A 19,915-nucleotide genomic window follows, 5' to 3' on the forward strand; every position below is an offset into this window, starting at 1 on the left:
ATTAGTGTAATATTTTTTATAAAATTTGTCACATTTTATTAAGAAAAATCCCATTTTTAGTACATTTTTGTGTACTACCAACGCCCAAAAAATCCCCAGAAATTTCACTTCACTTGAACCAGTTTAAGTGCTCGCGCTAATTAATTACGTAGTTGTGATGCATAGCAATTTTCATGTTGAAATTGGCAAATGTCAAATTCTGGGGGATAAACTAAAAAACTTGTCATTTGCTTGTGGAACTATCTATTATATCTAATATTTTCTCGGAATCATAAATATTTTGTAAAACAGCTTCGAAAATTACAGTTAAAGAAAAAAAACTTTTTTTCCCTCCAATACTTGAAAATTTCTAGATCCGGAGAAAATCCCTAGATTTGGCAACACTGATCAGCTGTCATCCTACTACCAACGTGATGGAGTTGGGGGAAAAAAAACCCTGTCGTAATACAAAAATTTATTTCTACAGATTTTTACACGGCTTTGGTTTTATTTAGACTAGATTAGGAAATCCCCTCTTGGAACGACAGAGTTTTGCCCCCTTGAATGTCCTCCTGCATCTCAGTGGCCATTTTACGGTACTTCGCGGCGAGTTCTGGATTTTTTTCCACACCTACAAAAACGCAGTGGGCAATTTTTATGACAACGGCACTACGAAACTGTCAATTCTGACATTAAATCTACTGAGGAACGAGTTTTACTAACCATCTCCTTTTGCGTACATTTGGCTCAAGTTGGCGCAACTATACATATTCCCCAATTCGCACCCTTTTAGGGCAAATTCAAAAGCCTTCTTCATGTTTGTGGTCACTAAATAGTCAGGTTTCGCCTGTTTTTCCGAGTTTTCGTCACGTTTTCTTACCCCAGAAATGTACATCCCTGATAAGTAATAACAGGCATTGCTGTGTTCAGCTAGGCATGATTTCTCCAACAATTCCATCCCCTAATAAAAGACCTAATAAGACTTTGAATTGGTACACTTGAACTACCTTGATGGGATCTTGTGGAATTCCTTGTTGTTCGTTTTTGGTAATCAAAAGCAGCCCCTGGTGGAAACAAGAAGAAGACTCCCCCAGTTCACACCCCTTATTGAAGTAATCGTACGCCGCTTTAAAGTCCGATTTTTGCGACCCCTTGCCCAGTAGAGCATATGTCGCGTACTTTGAACAACTTTTGCCGTATTTATAATCATCGCACGTGTTTTTGTACACTTTGCCGGCTTTCTCGTAGTTTTTATCGATGGATTCTAAATAGTCGGCCAAGAGATGACACACTGCAATCGGGACAGAGAAATGGTAAAAGTGAGGTTATGTTGGAGGTTACCTTCAGGTTTCTTTTCGCTGTAACATCCAAATCTGTATTCAATTCCTAAGTTTTTGATGAAGTCTTTCACTTCTTTTTCATCCTTGAAATCGTAGGCCATTTTTCAAAAATCACGATCTGAATTTGTCAGGTGAGGTGGAACGGTTGAACTACTGCATTATTGCGTCTACTGGGAGTGGTGGGATTTAGTCTACGGGGGAGACGTGGTAGGCATTTTGGTGTTGAGCATAAGAACTAAAAATTCAAAGTAAAGTAGACTGAACTATAAAACAATGGAAACTATGATGATGATAAGAAAAATGTCTAAAAGTGGAAACGTTTGAAAATATTTTTAGTCTTATTTGCTTGAATTTTATCAGTACAGTAGAACCTCGATTATCCGGATTATCCGTGTCTCGATTATTCTTCTATTACAAAAAACACACAAATCGAAGACCCACTACTTTGAACTTTTGCTTCTAATGGTAGAAAACTTAAAATTTGGGATTTCACGAGTAACAGCTGGTGTATATGTCAGTGCAAGGAGCAAAAACCAAATTATAAGTTAAAATTTTTGTCTTTGAATAGTATTGTTCACAAACATTAACAAAAATGCTTAAAATAAATTCTTTTTCAATGAAAACCTTCATAATACCAAAAACTGAAAATTCAAGTAGCAGAGAAAATTTTGGAATCAAAAAAGAAATAAATAAAAGTACCAGAATTTTTTTAATAAGATAATAGTTGATTGTTACAATTTCTTTCAGTATTTAAAATTGTTATTGTAAAGATGTTGATAAATTTTGTTAGTTTTTATATATTTTGAATTAAAAAAACGTTCCAATAATTCTGTTGATTTAAAACTTATGTTTATTTAACAACACGATTATCCATACAGGCTGCGAAGCAGAAGCACGGATAATCGAGGTTGTACTGTATTGTATATAAAAATAAAAAAATAATTACAAGATTCGAGAAATTATGTAGAAACATTTTGGAACGATAATATTCATTCCAACAATTGCTCGTTTTAGTTCTCATGTGTTTTTTCACATATTATCAAAAGCTTCAATTTTTTAAGATCCTAACAATAAAAATACACACAGTAAAAAAAATATCAGTAGCAAAACAATAGATTATAAAGATATCGCAAAAAAAGTGTCTTTATTGATAAACTTTATCTTTGTTTGTAATAGATAAAAAATATATAGTTGCATCTCCATCATTTCCTGAAAACGTTTGAGTGTTCATGGTCAAAATTATGGGTGACCATGAGAGCCTTAATGGGAAGCAAAGAAAGGTGAGTTCTTTACTTTTGATATTCTGTACCTTTTTATTAAAAGAAAAGTGCATTTTTGTTGAATACAAAGTTTCTACTTTACGTTTTCAAACGTTAAACTCCTAAAATGCAATCAAAGATTAGTTAGTCTAAGGGATCAATAATTTTAATTTAGTGTCGCAAATTTGTTATATGTATACATATTTCTTTGTTCGGTGGGAATCCCCCTTACTTTCACTTTTCTTATCGTTTAATATTACTTCTGTATTAAGTCCTTATCTTCGATTATCTGACAAAAATCCATCAAATTGTTTCCAGAAGTTTAAAAAACGAAAAGGCACCACTAACTCTGGATTAGAATACGAAGATCTCTTGGTTGCACTACTGGCACTTGGATTATCCAAAAATGATCAAATTACAAATTTTTATCTTTCATCCAATGACAACGCATATGACAAACTAGACGATCTTGTATTTGACTACATGTGCGACAATTCAAAACATAAATTCGTAGTTCAAGTGAAACATAAAGATCACAAGAAAATTACTCCACAACTGTTGGGGAACAAAGGCGGTGATTTTAGCATTCAACAGTACTATTCATCTTATTACAACCTTCAAAAGTCGTTAAGAGACGGAATCAAATGTGTTCTTTACACAAATGCGGACGCTGATCTGCAAGAACACGATGAATTTGAACTGGAAGGTACAACGCTTAAAATTAAAGTACGAAAAGATCTAAAACCTGAAGCACTTCTGAACACTTCTAAGATCGGTTTTGTTTAGAAGTTTGAAGTGACGGAAAAAAATGCAAAGTACGAAGATTTTTTGGAACACTTTTACCTATATTCTAGTCAAAAGAACGTTAAAACTCTTAAAACTTCTTTATATAGTTTATTTACTTCCACATTCATTTCTGAGGAAAGTTCTTTTACCGCATTTCTGAAATACATAACTGATTGGAGCAAACTAGATGGTAATAAGTTCTGTTTAGACAAGAATATGGTAAATACAGAAATTGCAAAAATTCTGCTTAGACCACATTTGAACACAAGTTCAATACCCGTCCCAAATCTTAATTTGGAACTACTTTTGGAGTTTTGTCTAGCAGCTGATGTTGTGGCAATTTCCTCAAACTTACCTTTTTCAAGCTTCAGTTCTTTGGTTGAGAAACAAGACGCAACTATTAGAGAAGACGTTTCTTTGAATTCTGAAGAAGAAAAGAACAAAGCTGTTCAAGCGTGGTTGGACATGAAGGCACCATTAGTTCTTCGAGTTAATAAAACCAACATCCAACTTATCCAAAAAGCTGTAAAGTTATTTCAACATGATCAACATAAAATGAAATTTTTGTTTGTAACCGACGGAGTTGATAGAAGCGAACTGAAAAAGTTCCATGTTCTGGAAAATTTAAACGATATCTTCATAAAATGTCGCGATTTGTACGATAAAATAGTTGATCAAAAATTTTTATCGATTCAAGGACGACAAAAAGCATCGCTAAATGTAATTAATGAAGACGCCAGATCAGCACTAACGGTGGAAGAGTTGGTAAAAACTGACATTCTACAAATTGGTGAAGAACAAGAAGAATTACCATCTCCTTATATTGATCAGATTGTATCTAAAGTGTCTGTTAGATTAAATTTGATCGCCGACTTCAACATTCAGAGTTTGATAGTAATCAGTTGCGACAAGAGGCTGGACGAGTTAAACGTCAAAAATACACTCACAGTTAAAGAATTCCTGCAGAATAATTCAAATCCATTTAATTTCTTGTTCAACAAAACCATCATCGTCGCTGAAGATTTTTGTACAAGCGAAGAATTTAAAAAAATTTGTCAGAAAAGTTACAAAAAATGTCACCATTTTGTCTTTAAAGGAGACCACTTGGAGTGGGTAGAAAGCAATGGGACCATATCCGACCTTCAAGTTCATTTTCAACGAAGAGATGTTCAAGAAACAGAAATTTTTGACGATAAGAAAAACATTAACATTATTTCGGCCAAGCCAGGAGCCGGTAAATCCACAATGTTGAAATTTCTGAAGAAGAGTATTTCGGAAAAATTTTGGGTAGTTAGCATCAACTTACGGGAACATGCGTTGTTTTTCCAACAACCTCATTCTGACGAGGACACGTTAAAATATTTCCTGGACTTTCAACAAAAAAGTTTGGAGTACAACGATTTAACTATTAAAATCAGACAAACTTACGTGGATCTAAAAAAAGTTGTCTTCCTGTGGGATGGCCTGGATGAACTACCCAACGTGTGTTTGCCTCAAACGATAAGAACAGTTCAAGGTATGAAAAAAATGGGGTTTATTAACTGGGTGACGACAAGAGTTTCTTTGCAAAATCTCTTGGAAAACAAATTTCAAACATTTGCTCTGATTATTAAAGAAATGGATGGCAACCACCAAAAAAATTATATTAAAAAGCAGCTCAACTTGGAAGAAAATTCAGAAGAATTGAAAAATGTTATGAAGAAAATAACCGACATTATTGCAATGACACATGACTCGGGTTTCTTGGGAATTCCTCTCCGTCTTTACATTTTGACAGAGCTCTTTTTGAAAAACCCAATTAATTTCAAAAAGTTAGTAGAAAGCAACGTTATTCTCCCCGACATTATTAAACTTTTCATCGAAGAAAAATTCAATTTTTCTTTTAAAGACAAAGGAAAACTCGATTCCAACGACAGTTTTATCAACCGAGCCATTGATGCCTGCACCAAATATCGGTTGCAACAGTACGAAATTCTGGCTCTGAAGAGCTTCCTCCCCAGTGACGTGTTTGATAATTTGAATATCAACACCGAAGACCTGCTGGAAGACATTGAACAAGTTAACAACGATTTTGGTTTGATAACAAAGATTGATTCCGCGTCTAAAACTGCCACTTTTGTTCATGACGTGTATGGAGAGTTCTTGGTTGCAGAATGGATGGTAAAAAATCCAACACGACTCGCTCCTTTTGGTTCTTTCTTCTTTGAAGCAAAATTTAGGAATATTCGGATCATGTTTGATTTTATTCTGGCTCGTGGTCGTCCGGCGCATATTGCAGTTTTGCACAAAGATTTTCAAAGTTTGTTTCAACATCAGGACCTTGTAAATACAACGGACAAAGGTGAAAGAACTCCATTACACTTGGCGTGTTCTTGGGGCGAAGCTCATCCTCTCCTGGAACCAGAAGATTTAAACGGAGTTTTTGTCTTGAAAAACACCGACAGAGCTGTTTCCGTCAAAGAAGATAATTCCGAAAAGTTTGTTGAGTTCTTGATCAGAAAGAAGTGCGATCCTCATAAGAAAGACAAACTGTTTGGATGGAGCTCAATCGAGTATGCCGATAGATCTCTTTCTTTGTTTGTAATCAATTTCCTTCTGACACAAACAGAGTTTTTGTTGAAAGATTTAAAAAACTTTAGAGACGATCGATCTGTTTCTTACTACTGTATTAAGTTTGACTATCAAAAACTCTTTGATGCTTTTGAAAATGTTAACTACGTAATGGATGGACAAAGTGGTAACAATTTGATGCACTTAGCTGTTTTACATGGAAGAATCCACTTCTTAAAGAAACTGTTGAAAAATCCTAAATTTATCAAACATATAAATGATACCAATAATGAACGACATCTGATTCAAAATATTTTCTTTGGAACGAATATTATACTGGAATCCAAACAAAATCCGTTACATATGGCAGCAGCACTGGGAAACATTGATGCTCTTGATATTTTGTTAACAAATGGGGCGAAAATCAATGGTGTAAACCAAAATAGAGAAACGCCATTCCATGTAGCTGTAAAAAACAAACAGTTGCGCTCAGCACAATACTTGTTACAAAAAGATTCGGACGTGAATATAGCGGATAGTCAAAAAAATACCGTTCTGCATAGTCTCACTTTTCTTGGAGAAATAAGTCTGATTGAAGAAGTTTTAGATAAAGGAGCCCTTATATGTCAAAATTTTCAAAACCAGACACCCCTGGATTTGGCCCAAATGAGAGATCGTTTAGATATACTGAAACTTTTAATTACAAAAGGAAGGGCTCAAAATCTTTTATTTCTTTTAGACTACATGCTCAAAACGTTATTTAATGCAGTCTTTGAGAACCAGAGAAAAATTATAGAATTCCTATTTAGTCGCAATCTTGATCTAAATAGAATCTTTGAAAACACCACCGTTTTGATGCAATCCGTGGTTTCAGGTCGTATTGATATGGTTCGTTTCTTTTTGGATAAAGGAGCAGATCCTAATATCAACCCTCACCATGGATACAATGCCTTATCTTTGGCAATACATCACCAACACCCTGAAATCGTAAAATTACTAATACAATTCAAAGCCAATGTTAATAAGTGTGATGAAAACGGGTACACCACTTTAATGCGAGCTGTATTGATACGCAACTTTGAAATAACAAAGATTATTCTAACGAGCAAAATTCAAGTTGATGCGAGAGCTTCTCATGGTTGTGCTGCACTGCACTTTGCTGCAGCTTTTGGCGATGAGAAAATAGTGGAATTGCTGTTGAAACATGGAGCAAATCCAAACATCAAGAACAAAACAGGAGGAACGCCTTTACATGTAGCTGCTTTCTATCGAAGACAAAGCGTTGTTGAATTATTACTGAAATATGACGCTGATCCAAATGCAGAAGCTAAAGGAATTACACCAAAGCATCTGATGGAAACACCAGAACTAACGATTCCCAATAATCAGTACCATGTGCCAAATCTTGGTATGTATAATACATAAAAAGTACATTTTTGTTGGCTAATGTGTGTCCAAATTAGGTACTGGCATCATCGTAAATTCGTTTCCTGTTTTACGACCAAACGTGACAGTTCAAACGCAAGTTTCTGTAACTGTCAATAAAACACCCTCAGCAAGTGGTTTACATTAAACGCTTTATCACCCCAAAGGAAAATAAACTGTCATCAACTATGGTATTGGTGGATGCGCCGGGTCAACGTTTTTAGGTGCAAATTATTGTTTTTAAAAAAATTATTCTTAATTACATAAATAAAATTTCCATTTGGAGACGTTTTCCTAAATCCCCGGATTTGATAGGAACGAAATGAAAAATTATATTATTGTACGCCAATGATTTTATTCATTCACCCTGTAACACCCCGTATTTGAAGACAACGCAATTCTATAAATAACACTGGTCAACAGTGATTTTGTTGCCCTTGATGTAAGAGTGGTTTCAAATACTTCTTTGCCAACAATTCACGAAACTATGAATGGTTTTGGAAAATTGGCTCTGATTTTTTTTCAATCTTGATTTTTATATTTTACTAAAAATCTGTAAAATTGAGAAAGAAATAGCAAATATATTCTCAAGTATATTTTTTTTTGGAAATTATTACAAATTGTTTCGTTTGAATGGATAATTAATGTACATGGAAGTTGAAAAAGAAAAAAAATTATAAAACTTATCTTAAACTTTAATGAAACGCATTTTATAACCGCGTCTTTTTTAATTTTTATGCCCTTATTTACTGAAAATCTTGAAGCATTCCAACTTTTGTTGGTCACAAAAGCAAATTTTAACATGATAAACACTATAATTATAATTCGTGTTCTGAAGAACCGACTCAAAGTCTAAATTATTAAAAATATAAAATACGCCAAAATCATAAAAATCAGAGCCAATTCAGTACTTTTAAGAATACATTCAAAAACTATGGTCTTGAAAACATAGAAATCCGCAGAGATATTCAGGGCAACAAAAAAATTTTTTTTTTGTTGAGCTGTGTAATAAATGAAAAGTCAAACGCCAGAAAATTTTATTAAGAGCGGAATGCGATGTTAAAATATTTTTTGGTACAAAAGCGCGAAAAGAAAACACAAAATAAACAAAACAATGCGTGGCAAACGCCATTTCTACAAAAGAGCAATTTTTAATTTTTTTTTTTTAAAGTGACCAATAGTATGAGTGAGGTCACAGAAAGTGCCTTAATGAAGGTAACGAATGAGAAAACCTACTTCTAGGGTGCTAGTTTCTCCACGCTGATTGCTGGATGCCGCCGACCAATGAACGTGAACGACAATTTTTTGTCTAATTACGCTAATCACCCCAACTACGTTTGGTCTTTTGTTCCTTTGTTTCAATCAGTTTAGTGGTGCGAGTTGAGAAAGATGGACGTGTTTGTGAATGTGAAGCGAAATAGTGCCGTTTTGGATTTGAATTGACAGGTAGGTCCTAGATAAGTGCATTTTGGGACATTTCGCGTTGGTTTTTCGGGACTTTAACATTTGCTGACGTGTAATTGTTAAATTTCGAGCTGCTCTTCTTTCAATGTGTAACTCAAAACTACTAAACGTCGTTTTCGCATCGTTTATTTGTCACGCCAAAAGGACCTCTTCAAAACAGTTTTTGGTTAATTTCTCGTTCATTTTTGAAGCAAAGTCAATTTATTTGGGCTCATTTTACGCAGAATGTCACGATGATTCCAAAACCGGAAGAATTTTTAACATACGTCAACTATTAACTGATTTATGGCGGTTTGAATTTTTGGCGCCAGAGAACCAAATTTTGGAAAGTTCGAAACAATTTGTGTTCAATATCTCGGAAACTACGACAAATCGAAAAAAACAGTTTTTCTCGCGTTTTTTAGCTATAAAATAGTTCTTAGATTTAAGATCTCGCTTATTTTTGGAGCAAATTTGTTGTTTCTGCTTATTTTACGCCGAATTTTCCGCACATTCCAAATCTATATAAATTTCCATCAAAATTTCGGATAGTTGATTTTCATTTTTCCTAATTTTTAAAGCTAAATATCTCGGAAACTATTACAGATATTAAAAAACAGTTTGGGCCACCATTTTCCTCGGCTCATTTTACATTAGAAAAAGCTCTCAAAAGCCCAAAATTCTATAGTCAATGTTTCGCGAAAAAAAATTCAACTCAAACGATAATTTTTTTTCGTTTTTTGTTTTTTTACCATAACTCGTAAACTATTTGTCCGATCAATGTCAAATTTGGTCAGTAGTAAGACCTCGAGCTTCTATTTCGATTGATGTAAACATAAAGTTATTAAACGTCGTTTTCACCTCGAAAACAATGATTGAAAATCACCCTAAAATGACCTCTTCAAAACAGTTTTTGGCCAATGTTTCGTTTATTTATTAACTTATTTAGGCTCATTTTACGGATAATGTCACGCTGAATCCAAAACCACTTAATTTCTTCTATTCGCTAACGTTCTTTGTCCTGTCATTTTACCATTTTTGTCTCATTTCTATTAAATTTTCTTTCTTATCTAAATTTTCCATGGTTTTTTTTTGCCATTTTGCCCATTTTCATTTTCATCGTTTCTTTTACCACACTTTCTTTACCAGTAGATTTATATCTGCTAATTGGATTTCTGTCCCATTTACACTTAATTTTTCCCATTCTCCGACGTTCTTTATTATGCCATTTTACCATTTTGTTCCATTTCTAAAGAATTTTCATTCTTCTCTTCATTTTCCATGGCATTCTTCATTTGCCATTTTGCCCGTTTTGATTTTTATCTTGTATTTTACCATTTAAATCTCCATTCTTCATTTTGCCAATTTTCCTATTTGCTTCTTTATTTCCCCATTCTATGACATTCTTTATTTGCCATTTTACAATTTTTGGTTTTTATTTTTTCCATTATAACTGTCTCCAATTCCAGTCATTTTCTTTTCTCAATTTTCAGTCCTCTGGTCATCGAAAATAATTTTTCTATTTCCCACAGTTTATTGTTATAATTCTTCTTTTAAAATCGCCCCAAATTCTAAGTCTCTTCTTTTATTTCCCTGTTTTACCCAGTTTCTTGCCCATTTCTATTAAAACTTTCCCCAACTTCACAACGATTGTCATTTTGCCATTTTACATTTTAAGCCACCAAGACTTTTACTTTTGGACATTTTCGTTTAATCCCTCTGGTAATTTCCCACATTTTCTGGCTTAAATTCTTCCCCAAATCACCCCAAATTTCGCTTGCTTCCCCAGTACTCACATCCTTTTTTTTTTAGAAAACCAACTTACCAGAAAGGATGAATATGTTTGTCTAGAGAGAAGATAACAACATCCATGGAGGAAATCCTTCCAAAAGCAGAAGAAGAAGGTAAATCTGATTTGAAAGAAGAAATTGTTTGTACGAAAAAATAAATTTTATTTGAGAAAGAAATTTTTGATTTCATTTTGAACACAAAATCGAAAATACAAAAATATTAAATGCAAAAATCCAAAATTGTAAAAAATTAAAATTAATATGTAATAAAATAAAACAAATTAAAAAATTCTAAAATTTTGAAATCAATAAATTTAAAAAACAAAAATTCACAAATTCAAAAATGCAAAATCCAAAATCCCAAATTCAAAAACGCAAATATCCAAAATGCAAAAAATCATAATTTAAAAACACAAAAATTCAAAAAGCCAAACAAAAATTAAAATTCAAAAATTTGAAAATTCATAAACCCAAAAATCCAAAATTCAAAAAGCCAAATACAAAAATTCTCAAATATGTACAAAAACACAAAAATCCAAAAACCCATATACAAATAATTTTAAATTCCAAAATTTAAAAACCCAAAAAAGAAATTCAAAATTCAAAAAACCCAAATACAAAAATTTTAAAATCATCAAATTTAAAAACCAAAACTTCGAAAGTTTACAAATGTAAAGTCTAAATTTAGATTAAAAACACAAAAATTCAATGATCCAAATTTAAAAAACTAAAACACAAAAATTTTAAAATTCTAAAATTCAGAAAAATTTAAAAACACGAAATTTCAAAAGTCCTAAAATGTAAAAACCAAAAATTAAAAAAAAAACAAATTTATAGAAAACCAAAATACAAAAATGTAATCAATTTAAAAATTCGAAAGTTTTAAAAAATAAAAATTTAAATTTAATAATCCTGCTGTTTTCTAAAATTACTACTTTGTAAATCGGTAAATTCCCTACAGGAAAAATAAAGATAGAACGATTAAGATAATGAAAACTGTCAACTGCCAACAAATCACGTTTATTTATAGCCAAGCAATTGACAAGTGTACTTACCAACTCACAAAACAGTGCTTCAAGAAGTCTCAATGATTTAATGCAGCTATTAAAACACCGAAATAAAAACTCTAAATGGGGTAAGAACCGATTCAAAAAGAGTAAAATTTATACAAATACAATTTATTAATACGTATTAAAAAATACAGTTATTAAAATTTACTAACACATGTATATAATAGAATAAAATTACACTGTCTTGCAATAATCAACATTACTCCTAACAACTTGTTAGTTCTTTTACTAATTAATAAAACAATTAGCACACTTTTCAGTCGTACAGTAAAAAACATTTTCAATTTGTTAATAAATAATGGAAACAACATTTTTGTCAAACTTATTGTAGAAAAGGCGGTCCACTAAGTGGCGAATCGGGAAATCTCTGCATGTATCGTTCCAACCTTAAATATTTAACAGTAACTAAATTCCCCGCGTACCTAAAAAAAAAATTAACACCACCACTCCCACGGGAGGTAAAACCAACTTACCACCAACCGTGCAAATTCCTGTACGCTACGGCAGCATCGCTCAGATCTGCACACTTCAAATATACACATTTCGAACTCAAATCGACTGCACAATGTAAAATCTTGCACTGTTGAGCGCATTTGCTCAAAACAGCCTTTTTAATTAGTAAAGTGTTGCGATCTCCTTCCTCCACCATTCCTCGGATTTTCAAGCACGGCGTGGGGGAACACGGGAGGCTGTTCACCGAGCCGACTTGGGTCTCGAAGGCTTGCCCTTGCCAACTCTTATTCTTCGACCTATAATCAGTACAATAAAAAAAAATAACAAAAATAGCTAAGAATTAGTTGACTTACGTGCCCAAATTCGGGCCCCCCAGCCACCTCCAAACCTCCGAAATCTCCCCTTGGACAACTTTCTCTTCAATTCGAACTCTTGACTCGTTTTCGTGGATGTATTTAACGGCCCGCGCCCACAGCTTCTGTTTATCTGCAAACCCGAACTAAATTACGTCCCCAAGAAACAGAAAGACTCACTCTTGCGTTCGTTGATTGGTAAAATCATGTCTCTCAGGTGGTTGATTACCATATAATTGTCGTCGTTTTCCGTGGCGTTCGTTTGAAGAATATCGATGATGTTTTCGACGAGGATCAGTTCTTCTTCTTGTTGCTTCTGGCGGACTTGTTTGTAACATTTGAAGAGGTAGTTTATTCCGCAGAGGATGATCACAGCGGCGAGGACTGAGGTGAAGACGCTGAGGAACGCCCAGACGGTGTTGTAGAAGTAGCACTTCCAGGGGACGTAAGGGTGGCGGGCGATCAACGCGGTTACTTTTGTGGGCTTGCCTTCCACCACCTGCTCCTGGGAATAAACAGTTGGGTTCATTAACAAACGATTTTTAGCGAGCGAAGCGAGCTAAACTTCATTTTGTAGGAATTTCTTTTATGTTTAGTGAACGAAACGAATTCCAAAATTAAAAAATTCAAATATCAATAAATTAAAAATTCAACCAAAATACACAAATCAATTAATTTAAAAAACTAAAATTCAAAAATCAACAAAGCTATAAACAAAAATTTAAAAATTCAAATAAAAAAAATTAAAGAATTTACTGATTTAAAATTTCAAAAAACAAAAATTTTAAAATTCAAAAATCAACAAATTAAAAACCAAAATTTCAAAAATTAACACAAAAGTTCTTAAATGAAAAAACCAAAACTAGAAAAAAAATAAAATTTAAAATTCAAAATCATAGAAAACCTAAATACAAAAATTTCAAAATTCAATAATCAATAAAATTAAAAAACCAAGAATTCAAACACACGAAATTTCAAAAATTTACAAATCCAAAACTAGAAAAAATTTAAATTCAAAATGAAAATTATAGTAGAAAATTTTTTGTTTCGCCGGGAAAACGAGTTGAACTCCCTATTGTAGAAAATCCAGCGAGCGAAAGTTATTAATGTAGGAAATTTTGTGTTTAACGAGCGAAGCGAGCCAAACTTTTTATAGTAGGAATTCTTTTTATGTTTAGCGAGCGAAGCGAGCTAAACTTCTTATTGAAGAAAACCCAGCGAACGAAACTTTCTATTGAAGGAATTTTTTTGTGTTTAGCGAGCAAAGCAAATTCCAAAAATTAAAAATTCAAGAATCAATAATTGAAACATTCAAATTTTAAAAAAACTAAAACAAAAAATTTTAAAATTTAAAAAATTCAAAAACAATTTTAAAGTTCTAAAACGTAAAAACAAAAATTTACAAATGGAAAAATTCTAAAACCAATAAATTTAAAAATCCAAAATTCAAAAAATTAAACTTAATTAAAAAATTTACAAATTTAGAATAAACTTTCAAAAATTAAAAGAAAAAAAATTCAGAATTAAAAAAACACAAAAACAAAAATTTTAAAAATGTAAAATTCAAAAACAATAATTCAAGTTCTAAAATGTAAATAATTCAAAAAAAAATTAATTTAAAAACTCAATAGATCCAAAACACGAAAATGCAAAAAAAAAAATTGTCGGAATTTTCTTATGTTCAGCAAAGCTATATCATAGATATGTTTACCATATCAGTCACGATCGTGTTTTCCGTGAAACTGCTTCCATCTTCCTCGAGCTGCAGTACAGCGATGCCCCACGTGGGATTGACATGTGCCAACACCTCCAAGTTGCTCAAATCGAGAAGAATTCTAGTTTCGTTCTAAAAAAATCAAATTACAATTAAAAGTCGACTATTAAAACCCGTCTTACTGTAATGGCGTAATTAGATTTGATGAATTTCACCACATCTTGCTCAGTCATGTAAGGTTTCGACTTGGAATCTTCGCATTTATTTTTAAGCGCTCGCCTGTGTAATTCAGGTTTCAAAACTTCCAACAGATGAAGAGCGGCTTTCCCTTCACCTTCCAAAACACAATTCACAAATCTTCTCGAATTGACGTCTGATTTAACACAAATAGGAACAGTCGCTGGAAACAGAAAAATTTAATTGATTTCTTCCAAACATTCACTTCCGCAACGAGGAACAGGAAAGCATTAAAACAAAAAAAAGTGAAGTAATAAAACTTTATTCTTAATTAAAAAAGCTCATACAAACTATTAAAAACTTTTTTTGAATAAAAAATTTAAGACACTTTGTTACTTAGATACTCATTAACATCTTCCTTACCAGAGACTTCCAAGGATGAGTCGGAACGAATGCCCAAATACACGACGGCCACGACGATGAAGAACAAGAAGGCCACCACCAGCACCATGAAGGGGACGAAGTTGTTCTTAAAAATGCTCTGGTTGGCCAGTTTGTAGTCGTAGGAGCTCGGGCGCCCCCTTGTAGCCCTGTAACTAAAGAAATAATATCAGAAAAATATTAACAATACCATATTAGTACGATTTTTTACAATATCTCCTGTTGTGAGCAAAAAATGTGCAAATAGTTACCTATTCAGGTAGGTCCTGGAGGTGCTGGTCCCCCCATTGACGTCGTTCTCCTTAATAATGTCGCTCTTATAGTCATAGAGATTGGACTTGGGGCTCTCCGACAGCTGCGAAAGCCTCCTGGTAAAATTACTCAAAAACGGCGTGTTCTCCTTATCCTTCAACAAATCATCCGCTGAGGAATTATAATACGACTTATCGAATCCCGAATTAAACTGCGAGTGTCTCGCCCTGATCTGACTAAGTCGATCCGACGCCGCATCCGCCGCCATGGACGCCGAAACGAAGCTGGAAGGCAGCCGCCCGGGCGACGGCGGCGTCCGCTTGAAACTCTCATTCAGCCCCGGCGACTCCCTTCTTGAAGTGCTCGTCTCGCTCTCGAACTTATCAGCGACTTCGTCGGACTCCGATCCTGTGTCAAACTCGTCTTTAGCGGCTTGAATGAGCCTCGTGGTCCTGCTGGTGGTGGTCAAAGTCTTCGTTTCTCGTTTGACCGGCGGCTCTGGAGGGCTTTCGATTTTCGTGGACTTCTTCTTCGCGGGCATCAACGGCGCTGCCATGGTCGCTCTTCTGTACTTGTCTTTCTTGTTTTTAGCGTCCGAGTCGCTCTCTTCGTCGCTGGAGTAGCGCCCGAGGGAGCGCCGGTTGTCTTTGTTCACCTTCCCCTTGTTCTCTAACAGCATCTTCAACTTCTTCATCATGATCTTCCGCGTGGTGCCGGTGATGGGCATCACCGGGAAGCCGAATTCCAGCAGTTTTGACCTCAATTGAGCATCGGAGAGATTCTCGACTTCCACGTCCATCTGCACGAAGGAAATCATAGCTTGAGGGAAAAACAACAATCTTACTTACTCTTGCGGTTTTTTGGGGCGATTTTACATTCAGAGATTCGATGCTAAAAGAACCGCGCTCAACGCGACCTTGAAAGTGTCTTCGTTTTGGGGTTAAAACACGTGGAGGAGTTGCGATGGCGGCACCCACACGCACGGGAACGTTTAGAGATCGATTTACAACACTTTAAACACAAATTTTCACGTTTCTTTCACTTAAATAAGGCCCAAACCAACAAGCGTCCGACTTCCATAAATAGACATGACGTTACAATTTTTTCCGCTAAAGAGGGCGCTGCAAAAGCCGGTTTGAAATGGAAGTGGCTAGAGTGCCGCTAACGGCCACACAAGAACCACGCGGGCGAAATAAAAACAAAAGGGGGAGGTTCTATGTACCCTTTTGGTCAGAATTTTGAACATGATTTTTACGTTATGTCAAGAAAAACTAATGTGAATCACACTTTAAGTCATGATTGAGGTTTCAAAATTTCAAAGTTGACATTTCTTGGGAAATCTAAAGTCAGTTTTTTTATTAAAAAACCACCAACACCGCAATCTCCCACCACTTTACAACCGGCAACGTCGTCGATGGTGACTTTTTGGTGTTAAAATCAAATAGGTTAGCTGCCTAATTGACAATTTGATTACACAAAACGGCCTTTCAGGCTGTGTCGAGACTTTTCACTATTAAATCCTTTGATTTGCAATCCAACAGGCTGTAAAAGAAACGTTTTTAACGGAAACACTGTGTAATTTTCAGAAATGTCAAAAACTTGACAACTATTTTCTCACCAAAAATCTCCCTAGGCAACGTTGCCGGTTGTAATGCAGGGGAAGATTGCGGTGTTGTGGTTTTTTAAAAAAAACGGACTTTAAAAGCCATTTCACACTTGACGGTTGACAGTGTTTAAAATTCAATGACAAAAAATGCACAAGATGTTTATAAATGATTAAAATCTTTGAAACTCAGATTAGCTCTGAATCCTGACCTGATGGAAATGTAATTTTAAGCCCTCAAAGTAACGCAATAATATATACCAGAGCTCATTACTATCAGTCCACTCATTAAAAAGTTAAGTTGGCAGCAGCCCCTAGCGATTTTTATTAATAATAGTTGGCAGCAGTAGCGTTCGACCTTGATCCAACTGTGGCATGCGTAGAAGCTAATCGTCTTGCGCAAGATTGGCAGAACTTGCTAAATCTCTATTGAAATTTTTCTTTTACAGCAAATTGTTAATTAAATATTGATTAATGCACTCAACTTTGACAATGTGTTAACCTCAAAAATCGCTACATTCAACTTTCCCTTAATTTTCTCCTTATAGAATTGAAAGCCTGATTTACACCCAAGAATTTTTGAAAATTTACACAGGAGAGTGGGCTGATAGCAATGAGCCGCACTTTAGAGAATATAGCGGAAAATGCTTTGTTTCATTCTACTTACGATTTAACCGCCGCTAGTTGGCGCTGAAGTCAAATGTGCAACCTCTCTATGGCGTTTTTTATTCATTCAACTGTATAATTAAAACAGAACTGTCTAATTAATACAAAAATAATTTATGAAGACTAGTAAAGAAAGGACAAAACCACCAGCGAAGACTTCTTTGTCACTCCCTCCTCCACAGTGTGGGTTGTCCGCCCCCCTGGGCCCCATACAACTGGCATAACTAATAACATGCGCCACATAATTCTGTTCCATAACTCCTCGTATTAAATGAGATCCTGGCCCTGTGGCAAAAATCCCAACGTCTTCACCTCCGTGCGTTTCGTCCTCCAACTCAAAAGTGGCCATATGTCGATACAAAGGATCATTCAAACGATTCGAATCGTTCCTTACATCCCTCCATGGTCCCAAAACGGTACTCTTATTCCCCAAGTAGTGGTAACCAAACCCTTGTCCATTAGCATAAGTCAAAGTCAGCGCAGGTCTACTATCATCATTTTCCATCCCATAGCCCAAAATGTCATTCCCTCGTTTATTGTACCCATTGATGGTCATCGTGTGCGAATGGTCAGCAGTCACGATAATCAAAGTTTCTTCACCGACTTCTTCAGCGACTAGCGCGACAGTTTTGTCGAACTCCGCGGACTCTGCTAGAGCCATTCTTGCGAAGTTGTCGTGGTGGCCGTGGTCAATACGACCGCCTTCTATAAGTAGTACGAAGCCGTTTGGGTTCCTCTTCAGTATGTGAAGACCCTTGCGAGTCATGTCGGACAAACTGGGTGTTCCTTCAGGAGTGGTGTTGCGAATCAAATCGTACGGGAGGTGGTCCGGGTGAAACAGACCCAGAAGGTACTCTTCGGTACCAACACTCTCCAGTTGCTGGTTATTGGTAACGAAGGCAGCACTAAAATTCGCGTGTTTGTCCATCCACATCTGGGTTAGATTCAGACCGTCTGTTCTAACGCATTCGCCGTCGCTTAGGTCTTGGGTGATGTGGCCCAACTGCTGGTAGCCTCCACCTAGAATTACCTGAAGACAGAATTGAGCTAAACTTAGTGTTAAATGTGGTTTTCGGCGAGTTGTGTTCAATTAATATAGGTGGCCCTCGGATTTCAGTGGATCTCAATTTTTTGTGGACCTCGCTTTACCTTAAAATTCTTCCCAGGTTCTTCCTCAATAAGTTGCCGCGCAATATCTTTAACAAACGGCTGGAAGCTCACTGGAACTTCACTGTCGCACTCCCAGTCCCGATGATGGACATGGGCGTACGTCGAGGCGGGAGTAGCGTGCGTTATTCTTGTCGTGGTAATAATACCTAATTAACCCTTTTAATATGTTTTTAACACAAAAACTCGTTTTGGTAGTACCTGTGTCTTTACCAACACTTTGGGCCCAATCCATGATATTCTTCAATTTACTCTTTTCGTAAATTTCAGCGTCGGCTATGTCCTTCCGAGCTGTTACATCGACTCCTACTGCTTCATATCTCGTTTTTGACCCTTCAAAGAATAAAAATAAGAACTAGTTTTGTGTCTTCATGGGCTAACCTGTGAAGAGAGCTGTAGCTGTGGCTGCCGAGTCCGGTACTTGCATGTCCACATTATAAGTCTAAAAAATAATATCTGTTGGTAGTACTGTCAACAAGGGTACCAACATTTCTACCTTTACAAGGCCGACACTTGGGAAATCTTCATAAAAGAGACTGTAATCTTCGCCACTTTTCCCGTTTCTTTGTCCTTTGTAAATCCGTGTGGCGGTAATTGTCGGTATTCCCATTCCATCTCCAATCATAATGACAACGTTTTTTGCAACGTGTTTTTTGGGTTGTGCTTCTAACTTCATAATTTTGTTTAAATAATTAATTCCGCCTTTATACCAGAAGGTTTTGTCTTCTTTTATTATTTGTTCCTCCGGAGTTGGTTGAATTTCGGCGAAATTATCTGTAAATTTGGTGCGAAATTGTACATAATGGTTATAAATATTTCTAGCATCAAGAGTGGCTCTGGAATTCCTGTCATGCACAAATTTGCCGCCTTGTTTTCATACTAAATATAACTAAAACTAGAGCTAATTGTTATGAGTCCGTTTTCTTGTGTAAATTTTTAAAAATTCTTGGGTGTAAATCAGACTTCCAATGATTTAGGGAGACAATTGGGGGAAAATTGAATGTACGCATGCGTCAATGTCATTTTTTCTATTGTTTTATTAATGTCATTGTAAAGTTTACAAAAATTATCATTATGTCTACTTTGAAAGCCTGTTTTACACAGCTCAACTTTTGAAAAACTCTGCTCTAGACTTGCACCACTTTATTTTGGCCGTCACTTTATAAAACAGCATTTCTTTAAACTAACTATGCTCTATGATTGAGGTTAACTGCAAAATGTCAGTTGGAAAAGTCTAAACCCGCATTTGTAACGAGCGACAAATTTCTTTGACATTTCATAGACTCCCTTGATGCTAGAAACATTTATAATCACCTTGTACACTTTTGGTCATAGAATTTTGAACATGATTTTTACGTTACGCCACGAAAAACTAATGCGAGGCACCCTTAAGTCATGATTGAGGTTTGAAAATTCCAGACTTGACTTTTCATGGGGAATCTAAAGG

The 19,915-nt window shown here is 35.2% G+C and overlaps 4 protein-coding genes across 6 annotated transcripts; 1 reads left to right on the forward strand and 3 right to left on the reverse strand.

Annotated features, from left to right (window-relative positions):
* Window positions 1–439: 439 nt before the first annotated feature.
* Coa7 (Cytochrome c oxidase assembly factor 7) lies at window positions 440–1,516 on the reverse strand. Its single transcript, XM_088032478.1, has 4 exons — window positions 1,321–1,516; window positions 987–1,270; window positions 703–940; window positions 440–610 (listed from the first exon to the last, which is right to left on the reverse strand). The coding sequence occupies exons 1-4, from the start codon at window positions 1,418–1,420 to the stop codon at window positions 501–503; spliced, it is 732 nt and encodes a 243-aa protein (XP_087888604.1). The 5' UTR covers window positions 1,421–1,516; the 3' UTR covers window positions 440–500.
* A 993-nt stretch (window positions 1,517–2,509) lies between these two features.
* Window positions 2,510–7,680, forward strand: LOC148177690 (uncharacterized). The gene is made up of 4 exons (XM_088033390.1): window positions 2,510–2,599; window positions 2,897–3,358; window positions 3,389–7,322; window positions 7,378–7,680. The coding sequence occupies exons 1-4, from the start codon at window positions 2,549–2,551 to the stop codon at window positions 7,485–7,487; spliced, it is 4,557 nt and encodes a 1,518-aa protein (XP_087889516.1). The 5' UTR covers window positions 2,510–2,548; the 3' UTR covers window positions 7,488–7,680.
* A 4,054-nt stretch (window positions 7,681–11,734) lies between these two features.
* On the reverse strand, window positions 11,735–16,169 carry LOC148177691 (inner nuclear membrane protein Man1-like). 3 transcript variants are annotated; one of them, XM_088032750.1, is made up of 9 exons: window positions 15,881–16,169; window positions 15,032–15,831; window positions 14,763–14,929; window positions 14,345–14,562; window positions 14,160–14,294; window positions 12,629–12,953; window positions 12,449–12,581; window positions 12,116–12,391; window positions 11,735–12,064 (listed from the first exon to the last, which is right to left on the reverse strand). In XM_088032750.1, the coding sequence occupies exons 2-9, from the start codon at window positions 15,829–15,831 to the stop codon at window positions 11,965–11,967; spliced, it is 2,154 nt and encodes a 717-aa protein (XP_087888876.1). In that variant the 5' UTR covers window positions 15,881–16,169; the 3' UTR covers window positions 11,735–11,964. The 3 variants fall into 3 exon arrangements, with proteins under 3 accessions (XP_087888876.1, XP_087888875.1, XP_087888873.1); XM_088032749.1 differs by having other exon boundaries at window positions 12,629–12,947; window positions 14,763–14,935; XM_088032747.1 differs by having other exon boundaries at window positions 14,763–14,935.
* Window positions 16,170–17,395: 1,226 nt separating this feature from the next.
* Window positions 17,396–19,093, reverse strand: LOC148177692 (alkaline phosphatase 4-like). The gene is made up of 5 exons (XM_088033391.1): window positions 18,965–19,093; window positions 18,850–18,910; window positions 18,670–18,801; window positions 18,451–18,617; window positions 17,396–18,331 (listed from the first exon to the last, which is right to left on the reverse strand). The coding sequence occupies exons 1-5, from the start codon at window positions 19,091–19,093 to the stop codon at window positions 17,396–17,398; spliced, it is 1,425 nt and encodes a 474-aa protein (XP_087889517.1).
* Between the last annotated feature and the right edge of the window lie 822 nt (window positions 19,094–19,915).

This window comes from Gnatocerus cornutus, chromosome 3 (genome assembly GCF_029298725.1).
Source record: "Gnatocerus cornutus isolate USDA-ARS CGAHR chromosome 3, icGnaCorn1.1, whole genome shotgun sequence".
In the NCBI taxonomy this organism is placed as follows: Eukaryota; Metazoa; Arthropoda; class Insecta; order Coleoptera; family Tenebrionidae; genus Gnatocerus; species Gnatocerus cornutus.